Source organism: Arachis ipaensis, chromosome B5 (genome assembly GCF_059453495.1).
Source record: "Arachis ipaensis isolate K30076 ecotype BB chromosome B5, ASM5945349v1, whole genome shotgun sequence".
NCBI lineage: Eukaryota > Viridiplantae > Streptophyta > Magnoliopsida > Fabales > Fabaceae > Arachis > Arachis ipaensis.
This window is the reverse complement of record NC_142440.1, coordinates 158,280,583-158,290,407: the sequence shown is the minus strand read 5'-3', so window position 1 is coordinate 158,290,407 and position 9,825 is coordinate 158,280,583. Positions and strand designations below refer to the sequence as shown.

At 34.4% G+C, this 9,825-nt stretch overlaps 3 protein-coding genes across 4 annotated transcripts; 2 read left to right on the top strand and 1 right to left on the bottom strand.

The window, feature by feature from the left end:
- Window positions 1–3,820, top strand: LOC107644854 (serine/threonine-protein phosphatase 7 long form homolog). The gene is made up of 4 exons (XM_016348793.3): window positions 1–285; window positions 1,732–2,444; window positions 2,533–2,623; window positions 2,809–3,820. The coding sequence occupies exons 1-4, from the start codon at window positions 61–63 to the stop codon at window positions 3,445–3,447; spliced, it is 1,668 nt and encodes a 555-aa protein (XP_016204279.1). The 5' UTR covers window positions 1–60; the 3' UTR covers window positions 3,448–3,820.
- Window positions 3,821–3,856: 36 nt separating this feature from the next.
- LOC107644855 (uncharacterized) lies at window positions 3,857–7,066 on the bottom strand. Of its 2 annotated transcripts, XM_016348796.3 has the most exons (6): window positions 6,694–7,056; window positions 5,472–6,332; window positions 5,154–5,212; window positions 4,821–4,949; window positions 4,559–4,694; window positions 3,857–4,332 (listed from the first exon to the last, which is right to left on the bottom strand). In XM_016348796.3, the coding sequence occupies exons 2-6, from the start codon at window positions 6,174–6,176 to the stop codon at window positions 3,985–3,987; spliced, it is 1,377 nt and encodes a 458-aa protein (XP_016204282.1). In that variant the 5' UTR covers window positions 6,177–6,332; window positions 6,694–7,056; the 3' UTR covers window positions 3,857–3,984. The 2 variants fall into 2 exon arrangements, with proteins under 2 accessions (XP_016204282.1, XP_016204280.1); XM_016348794.3 differs by having other exon boundaries at window positions 5,472–7,066.
- Window positions 7,067–7,660: 594 nt separating this feature from the next.
- Window positions 7,661–9,218, top strand: LOC107644853 (large ribosomal subunit protein eL36x). Its single transcript, XM_016348792.3, has 4 exons — window positions 7,661–7,783; window positions 7,942–8,047; window positions 8,688–8,887; window positions 8,993–9,218. The coding sequence occupies exons 2-4, from the start codon at window positions 7,946–7,948 to the stop codon at window positions 9,021–9,023; spliced, it is 333 nt and encodes a 110-aa protein (XP_016204278.1). The 5' UTR covers window positions 7,661–7,783; window positions 7,942–7,945; the 3' UTR covers window positions 9,024–9,218.
- Window positions 9,219–9,825: the final 607 nt, after the last annotated feature.

Sequence of the window (9,825 nt, the reverse complement as noted above, 5' to 3'; positions counted from 1 at the left end):
GTAGATGGCCTGGGAAATCGGGAATGGCGATTTCCGTGTTGCCCCCGACACGTGTAAAGCATGCAGGAGTGGCAGTGCGCCCGTGACTCTCCTCACTCCTTTAAAGTAGGTCACTGCACTTCACTTCACTCACTTTTCATTTCAAACAACTATTTCCGAGAGTTAGAGAAATCAGAGAGCAAGAAAAACGGTGAAGGAGAGAAGAAGAAGAAGAGGAGGAAGATGGTTAGAGATATTACTCGTTCCGAAGATCATATTATTGAATATCTTGCCCATCCTACATATGTAAGTTTTTTTATTTCTTTTATTAGTAATAATATTTTTTTATAATGTTGAAGAGAAATTTTTTAGGTTGATAATATAATAGTGTTATAGTACAGTGTGTAAAGTGTTTAGTCTAAACGAGTTTTAAATTATTAAGGGGTGAAAGTAACTAGATTCACAACAGGTTTTATTTTTTGTTGAATAGAATTTTTATGTTGTTAATATTGAATGTTGTGTTTAGTGAAAACTGAAAAGTAGTTTTTATTTCTGATACTGTTTAAGAATGAGTAAATGTCCTTTTCGGTCCCTAACTATTTGCTCGATGGACTTTCCACTCCTTAAAAAATCTAAACACTCAAATTAGTCCCTATCTACTTTGATATATGTACGTTCCAGTCCTTATTTACTTTGAGTAAATGGCCTTTCCGGTCCCTAACCAGGGATTGGAACAAAGTAGATAGGGACCAATTTAGCTGTTTAGATTTCTTAGGAGGTGGGAAGTTCATCGGACAAATAGTTAGGGATCAGAAAAAACATTTACTCTTATTTTTATGAATAAAAGTAGTATGCAGTGGTAATACTCCCAGAGTCCAAGATAATTTTTGGTATACGAAGGATAATATTAAATATTTTAGGGAAAAAAATGAAGTCAAGTATTTGTTAGGAAAATTTATTTTTAATTATTTTTTAGGAAGAAAATGTTGATAACTATTCTTTTGGTTAGTATAATAAATCTTTTGGCTAGTAATTTTGTTAATTATGGTAAGATATTATGTGAAATTAGTCAGTTTTCAAAATAATTTAATTAATTATAATAATATAATACAAAAATTAGAGATTTATTTAGGTTAATTTTATTAATTATAGTAAGATGTTAATAAAAGTTAGTAATTTTTTATGTTAATTTTATTAATAATAAATTTATAATAAGATGTTTAGGTAATTATTAGTTTTTCAGATTATTTTATTAATTATATTAACATTTTAATGAAGATTAGTAATTTTTTATATCAATTTTGTTAGTTATAATAAGACCTTAAGGGAAATTAGTAACTTTTCAGATTATTTTATCAATTATAGTAAGTTATTATGTGCAATGATGAGTAGTTTTTTTTAGATCAATTTTATTAATTCGAAGGAGATGTTAAGAAAGGTTAGTAATTTTTTAGATCAATTTTATTATTTCAGCAAGATTTTAGAGTAGTTTAATTTAATTTTTATTTACTATGTAAAAAAAATAGTATTCATCACAAAGGATGGATGCATTATCAAAATATTAGGATATTAAATTCATATGTATTAAATTATTATCAGGTTGTCATAACTTACATTATGATTATGGAAGATACTGTGGGAAACCAATCATTATGTTATCATAGTTAAATTGATCAATATTAGACTTTATTATGTTATTGTGAAATTTATGATTAGTTGTGCTAATATTTTTTTTTTTTTTTTTTTTTGTAGGGTTCACGAATATTGGAGTGTCGGCACTTAAACCCACCAGATACCTTTGATGCCAGTGTTGAAGAGCTTTTAAGAGAGACCGGGTTTTACCACATCTCTCACGTTGGAAGAATACAAAGTCACTCAGTTATGGTGACAGCACTGGTCGAAAGGTGGCGGCCTGAGACTCACACATTTCATCTACCAATTGGTGAATGCACTATTACCTTAGAAGATGTTGCAATGATTCTTGGTCTCCCAACAAATGGTCTACCAGTTACAGGACCAACAGATAGTAGTAGCAGTGGTCTAGAAAGTGAATGCATGTGGCATTTTGGAGTTGCACCTGGAATAAGGGATCATAGAGGAAGTTTTATTAAGTTGACGTGGCTTCGCAGTCTTAAACGTCGCTTACAGTTGAATGATCAACTTTCTAGAGAAAGATATGTCAAGTGTCACATTATGGCCCTATTTGGTACAACGTTATTTTGTGACAAGTCTGGAGCTGGGGTGCATTGGAAATTTCTACCTTTGCTTCGAAATGTTTCAGAGATCAAGACTTACAGTTGGGGAGCGGCATGCCTAGCCCACCTATACAGATCATTGTGTCGGGCATCACGTTATGATTGTAAGGATATGGATGGTCCCCTGACACTCTTGCATGTATGGGCTTGGGAACGGATGCCATTCCTTGCACCAATTCCTATTGAGCCACGTTTTCCGCTTGCTCGAAGGTAACATGACATAGTAAATATGATACTAATATATATTAAATAGATTATTTTTATTGGATTTTATTAATAGAAAGCAAAAATTTGTCAGGTGGAATGATTGGGAATTTCCCTCATCTCAATACAGACATTGGACAACCAATCACGTGAGGAAGTTATTGGATTTGATTCAACCAGACAGGGTACGTATTTAGAAAACTGTCTAAATTGATTTAGATAGATTTTTTATTTGTAAATTGATGTATTAATCTATCAAAAACCAATAGTTATTCACAAGTTATTTTAATAGTTGTTTAGTCATATTTTTACTAAATTGATTCAGGACTATAATAGTTGTCTTCAATTTTTTTGAATCTTATTCATGCAGTTTGTGTGGGACGTCTACAGTCATGATCGTATTGCGCCCCATTTAGTTCCAGATGACATCCGTGAGCATGAGGTGATATGGAATGCAATGACGCCACTCATATCGTTTGAGTGCATTGAGTGGCATCCCGCTGACAGAGTCAAGAGACAGTTTGGTTTACAACAGGACATTCCAGGTCAACCAAAGAGTCTTGGTAATGCACATGGCAATGTCTTGACTGGTCCAAAAAATTTGAACTGGGCTGTCGCACATTCTGAGTGGATAACGATTTGGACCAACCGATATTCTCACATCCTTGGTGGAGATCCTGTCAAGACCTGTCAGGCATCCGAGATTTACATGAGTTGGTACAACGCAACATATGGCAATCACTTGCAGCTGTCCTTTCGTTTGGATCAGCCACTGCCACTACGAGTGGTTCCGAGTCAAATGTCCTTAGATTCGAGACTTCAATGTCCTACCACTTCTAGCCAATCTAGGGGAACAATGTCTTTTGATTCTGGTAGATGTGACCAAGATCGAGGGATTGATTATCACCACAACACAGGCACTAGTGGGAACATACCTCATTACGACCTTAACGTTGTTGCACCACCAATTCAGGAGCACGAGGATGATGATGATGATGATGTTGCATAGGATTACTTGGTGGATGTAGCCGGTAACAATGAGGATGATATTGGTGATGATGATGAGTCTAGTCTCGGTGTGACAGGTAATCTAGTTGTCTTTATTTTAAAGTTTTACTCTACCCAGTACTGTATATTATTTGGGATGATTTCTTGTTGTAATTGCCCATGATGATTAAGGTTGATGGTGTAGTTTGGATTAGAGCTGATTTTGTTGTTAATATTGGATATTGGTTTATTTCTTGTTGTTGTTAGTATTGGATATTATTAGAATTGATTGAAATTGTTGTTATTGTAGCTGAACATTATGATTGAGCAAGAGTTGATGATATTGTTTGGATTAGAGTTGATTTTGTTGTTAGTATTGAATGTTTTTACTTGGTTGATTTCTTCTTGTTAGAATTGTCCATGCTCAAATATTTCAAAATAAATTCATCAACCTTCATTTCTAGTTCCATCTTTCAGCTAAAATTATACATAAAGAGAGAAAAATCACAAAAGAATGAACTAATTTGGCTCTCAATAGAATGATACATAAAATTTACCGTTATTTCTTCAGCACCATGTGGCCATGCTCATCCTTATCAAAAAGGCGTTCAATTAACTCATCCCAGCTTTCACTAGCATTATTGGTTTTATTAGGAGTTGAACCAAAAGAAGAAGAACCACCCTTTAATCTTCTTCTTGAGCTCTTTTCTTCTTCTTCTTCTTCTTCTTTCTCATCATCAAAAGTGCCATATTCTGATGGTGGTGTATAAGCATGAGGAACATCTAATGTCTTAGCCCTCTGTAGTGCTGCTCTGTGTTCTTCTTTGTGCCTAGTTAATGTTTCTTGACGCACCATCTTTTGTTTCTCAGGGATTTCCATGGCATCATGGTCTTTCTCTATTATTAACTGCAGTACATAGAAAACACAAGGAACTTGATTCAAGGGAGATATTTAGAGGGTGAAAACTCAGGTGCAGTTAACTTCATGTGAAGTTGATAGCTCAGAGTCATTCGATGAAGTTAACTGCACATGAAGTTAACTGCAGCTGAGTTTATATGATAATTTTAGGGGTTCAAAAATCTATCTGTTCCGCATATCACATAAAACAGTTTACAAAGGTTGATAGACTTACATCTAGAGCCTTTTGTGCTTCTTTCTCTATCCAAATTATGGCATGATCAGACGTGGCGTTACATGAAAGGATTATATGCTCGAATCTTCCGTCGACAGGCACCGCCGTCCTTACAACCGGGGGAAACCTTCCCATTCTGCAAACAAGGTTGTTAAACATCTTTCTTATTACAATTAGGTTAACATATTTTACCATGAAAAGATGGTTGGAGTGGAGTTTCAAAAATATAGTTAGAATTTAGCATAAGGTTCTTTAAACATACCTAAAGGGCTTTCTCTCAACAATGTGATAAAGGCGACCAGGGGCATAGAGTCTCCTTGGATCTTTGAGCAGCTTCTCCTCAGATATGCATGTATCTCTCATGCACCTCAAACACAATAGGCATGGCAAACTGCCAGCCATAGAAAATATCTTTGTAACTATGATTTTCTGTAATTAATGAATCATTTTCGTCTACGAGTATTCAATTTAACTACGCTATTGTTGCAAACTGAACTATTATCTCAGTCACTCGTATAGAATACATGTCAGAATATAAAATATACGACATAATACATGTAAGAGAGATTTTGTTATAGAGGTCCTTATGACATACCAGAAAACAGATTTGAATATATCTTCCAATGGGGTGGCTGTCCTTGGTAAGAAGTCATCCTAATCAGTGTATAAAGAGCATTTAACATCAAATTTAAGTTAGCATGCTAAGCTTGTGATTAGCCTTTAGTTTAATAGTTTTAAGTATAGGCATAATAGTTATTGAACAAGATAAGGACATTACCTAAATGTACTTGACCAAATATTGACAAAAAGAAACTCAAGATAAAATGCCTCAAGATTTTGCAAGGGAATTCATGAAGAACTTACATAGATGCTGCAACCAAGCAAGTAAAACATTTGAGATTCTGATACTTGCCTGCAACACAACAGAGTTGATGACATCTGCATATCGCACCGCCAAATTTAGCGACATACACCTAGCCGGCGCGATGGCATAGCACCTGACTCTCTTCCTGTCAATATCTCCAAGCTTATCGCGATTCTGCACCACCACCATGGTCAACATAGCTGCAACTCCTGATCCAAGTGAATGTCCAGCAAAAGTAAGTCTGTAATCTGGATATGTTTCCACCAACTCCCTCAGAACCTCGCATTCTGTGTCCAAAATCCATCCAGCAGCTTTCAATAGCCCATTGTGAACATACCCTCCATCAAATTTCCTCTTCCCCAATCTATTATCCAAAAGAACTGCATAGTCACTCTCTTTTGCCAAGTTTAGGCCCCTGATGGCAAGAACTATATCAGCATGATCATGATCAATATACAATATATAGGGTGGAGCGCATCCGCGAGTATCTTCGTATGTCTTCTTGTGTATTAGCCAATCTGGGTTGATTCCATAACCACCAGGAGGTGCCCAAAGGGGGTGTCTAAGATCATCTTCATACACAGCTAGGATGTATCTGCAAAGGCGAGGCACCGGCTCGAACTCTTCGGCGTTGGCAAATCCCCAATTCTCACTGTCATGGCCTGCATTGTGAAGACATCTTTTCCAAGCCCAGCGAGCGCAAGCGAGACAATACACACACTCAAGAAGAGGAAGGCCACAGAGGATTGACATTGTTCATGCTAAGTAGGCCAAACACTAGTATATAGGTTTTGCACAAATCTCCTTTAGGCAATGATTTTCTTATACAGAAACAATCATGAACACCAAAATTGGAAGCTTAACTATAAACTTTAATTTCCTCCTTGATCTTCCAAGCTGAACTATAAACTAAAATTGTGGAACTAATAATGATCAGAAACCATAATCTTGTATAGCAGCAGATGCAGAAACTAAAAGCTTTTCTCAATTATGGAGAGATAGGTAAGTTGGTTTGATGGTTCCAACTTTCAATTATACAATTCAGTGACGAAAAATAGAGGTAATAAACAACTTGTGATAAGTTCTTTATTAACAACAGATACAAATAGAAACTATAGAACAGAACAAGGAGAATTTAGTAAACTTAGCTGAAATTTCTATGAAGGGTTGTATTCTTAGGAAAACCGAAACTCAAACGTGGCAAATGATGAAGAAACGAAGACTCAACAAGAGCAACTAGAAATGAAAAAAATGGGAAAAGATGAGATACCCTTCACCAAATCTGAACGTTGAGTCGTTGACCAGTTATTAGAGAAGCCTGGAACTTCAAAAAAGAACTTTCTTTGAAATACAGAAACTTTGACAGTTTCATAGGTTGCATCATCATTGTTTGAACACACCACCTCGGAGAAGCTTCAAAGTTCAAAGGTATTGATGAAAGAGAACAAAATTGTTTTGGTCTTCTATATAAAAAAATTTAAAAAATAAAAGAATGAAAAATGGTTTTCGAGTTATAGTACATTTTTAAAGGAAAATCCAAAAGCAGAGCCAATAGCCACTCATGCAACCAAACCAATGATGAAAGTGAAGTGGGCTGGGACCATTTCTCCCATGTTTTTCTTCTTCTTTTGTTAATTGTTTCTGCCATGATTTTATTGATTTGACTAAATTTTCATCTAACGGTTCTCAAATATCAACTTAACGCGAAGTTGACTTCATCCGAGTTTTCACCGTTTTTAAATACTGTTAAAGTAGTTCTACTTTTCTTAATTGAATAATGAATTTTATAAGAGTTGTACTTCCGTATACAAATATTTGATGAATGACTTTTTGTATTTATAAATATTTTTGTTCGATATTATATTTTTTATCTGAAGTTGACTAAATATTTGGTTGTTATTAGGTGTGAAAGTGAGCCAAATTGTCAAGTCGATCAAATTTTATTCACAAAAATTGAGCTCTTTTTTATTTATTTCATTAGCAAATAATATGAACATAATTTGTACAAATTATAAACTTATATTTCCATTCATCAACCATACAACCATTGTATTATGATTTAAATATGACATTTTATTTTCATATGTTTAATCAAAAATGTAAAATAAGTATATCATTTATTTGGTAAGGATAAAATAAGTATATCCTAACAGGTGATGAAAATAAAAGCCCAAACCATCAAAAAAGCAAAAACTTTATTGGGCCTATACCTCAGACCAAAAAACACAGAACGTAATCGGGACCCGACCCGATACGAATCAGGTGGAGTAGCTTCTTTCTCTTTGTAGCTGCTTTAAAAGGCGAAGCAGTATTACTCAAAAAACCCTAGTTCTTTCTACCACTAGCATAACCCTCGTCAGGTAATCTTTTACTCTTCTTCTCTCACTTTCAATCAATACAATGTTTGATTCGATCATAACAAAGTCTACTCTTTGATTCTGATTTCATCATTGGTGAAAACGGTTGCGTGTGTTTTCTAAATTGAGCGTTTCTTCTTGTTGTTGTTTGTTTGGATCAGGAAAATGGCTCCGAAGGCACCGAGTACGGGTCTTTTCGTTGGAATGAACAAGGGTCATATCGTCACCAAGAAGGAGCTGCCTCCCCGCCCCAGAGATCGCAAAGGGGTAAGTTTTTTTTTTATTAAGGGAATTAGCATTCATCCACCTGTATTAGATTTTAATTTTACTTTATTACGTTCGATTATACTCGTGATTATTGTTGTGTGCATATATTATGTTTTATATTTGAATTTTGCTGAACGGATGTAAGATATAGCTGAGTTTATGTTAATGCATTATTCTTGATGCTGTTGTTTTGAATTAGTATAGGAACAACATTAGCCAACTTTTTTTCTTTATTGTAAAATTATTTTTTATCTCATTTTTATTTTAGAAGATTTAGGATTTAGAATTTGTGGTTTCGGGGTTTAAAATTTAGAGTTTAGGGTAAAAGAGCAATTTCAAAAAGTTGGCTGAAAGAGGTTTGCTTCATGCTTGAACTTTATTGTTATTTATGCTGCACGTACTAGCTCAATCTTGGCATAGGGTTAATGTTTGGTGATAGTTGGAATTCTGAAGCATACTATTCTCTGTACTTGAATGTCTTACATAGTGCTGAATGATGGATATGTAAAATATAGGGAAGGATGAAATTGTTCAAGGGATCAACCACTGTTGAATTACCCGGAGAAATGATACTAGTTATAGTTTTTGATGTCTTGAGCTTATCTTAAATGTGGTTTCTAAAGGGACATGTATTGAACAGAAAACAAGCAAGAGGGTGCACTTTGTGAGGAATCTCATTCGTGAGGTTGCTGGTTTTGCGCCGTATGAAAAGCGTATAACTGAGTTGCTGAAGGTTGGAAAGGATAAGAGGGCATTGAAGGTTGCCAAGAGGAAGCTCGGTACCCATAAACGCGCCAAGAAGAAGAGAGAGGAGATGTCCAATGTCCTCAGAAAGATGAGGTTCACACTTAATTCTTTTGTGTTTTGTTTTGACTTGTTAGTAATGTCATCTGGTTATTAATTCATGAAGGTAGATTTCTCATGCTACTTATTAATTTTGTGCAGGGCTGGTGGAGGCGGTGACAAGAAGAAGTAAGTGTTTACTTTGGTTCATTCTAGTGTTCTGGGGGATCAGTGTTTTTGAAGGACAAGCTATCTTAGTTTTGTTTGGTTCAATTTATCAGTGTAATCTTTTACTTTTAGATATGTTATATTTTGAATATGTGATTTTTGGAAAATACCATTGGATTATTTTCAGTCTTAACATGAGATTAAAACCTTTTCAACCCAATGTTGTCTCATTTGAACAGGTTCCTAGTAAAATTGATCCCACCTACCATATCTAATCACGAGTATATGTATATTTTTATAGCAGGCAAACGTAACACTTTAGTCTCCAAGTTAATGTAGTTGGTTGATCCTTGTTTGTTTTCCCTTTTAGTTTGGTATAATTTTCGCAGAGCAAATATTAAGATCATTTATGTAGTATATTTTTCTAGTCAAGAAATAGAAGTGCCCATAGAAGATGATGGGATAAAATTATGTATATATAAAGAACAAAAATTTAACTCTAAATACTAAATAGAAATCAGAGTGCTCGCAAAATTATTCGTTGTGTAAATTTGCCACAACAAAAACTTTTTTGGTACTACGGTTGATTTTGTCGAACGAATTAATCTCGAGTATAACTAAAGTAGTTAATATTTTGAATATATTGGTAAATTGTTTGCCAAATTGTTAATATTCTATTTTCATTGATAATTTTGTTGACAACATAATCTTCTATTAAGCACGGTTATTTTTAGATTTAATTTTGTACAAAAATCAATTGATTATATTTAAAAGTACTTTAAAAATAACAGAAACAGAAAATAAGGAGTTTTTCTATGTTTCCCGAG

Excerpts from the sequence above, each read along its gene's own strand:
- LOC107644854 (XM_016348793.3), top strand. The coding sequence starts at position 61 with ATGCAGGAGTGGCAGTGCGCCCGTGACTCTCCTCACTCCTTTAAAGTA. Across the intron at positions 286-1,731 it reads ATCTTGCCCATCCTACATAT|GGTTCACGAATATTGGAGTG; the intron begins GTAAGTTTTTTT and ends TTTTTTTTGTAG. Across the intron at positions 2,445-2,532 it reads CGTTTTCCGCTTGCTCGAAG|GTGGAATGATTGGGAATTTC; the intron begins GTAACATGACAT and ends AAAATTTGTCAG.
- LOC107644853 (XM_016348792.3), top strand. The coding sequence starts at position 7,946 with ATGGCTCCGAAGGCACCGAGTACGGGTCTTTTCGTTGGAATGAACAAG. Across the intron at positions 8,048-8,687 it reads GCCCCAGAGATCGCAAAGGG|AAAACAAGCAAGAGGGTGCA; the intron begins GTAAGTTTTTTT and ends TGTATTGAACAG. Across the intron at positions 8,888-8,992 it reads AATGTCCTCAGAAAGATGAG|GGCTGGTGGAGGCGGTGACA; the intron begins GTTCACACTTAA and ends AATTTTGTGCAG.
- LOC107644855 (XM_016348794.3), bottom strand. The coding sequence starts at position 6,176 with ATGTCAATCCTCTGTGGCCTTCCTCTTCTTGAGTGTGTGTATTGTCTC. Across the intron at positions 5,213-5,471 it reads TCAACTCTGTTGTGTTGCAG|GATGACTTCTTACCAAGGAC; the intron begins GCAAGTATCAGA and ends TACACTGATTAG. Across the intron at positions 4,333-4,558 it reads AAGCACAAAAGGCTCTAGAT|TTAATAATAGAGAAAGACCA; the intron begins GTAAGTCTATCA and ends TATGTACTGCAG.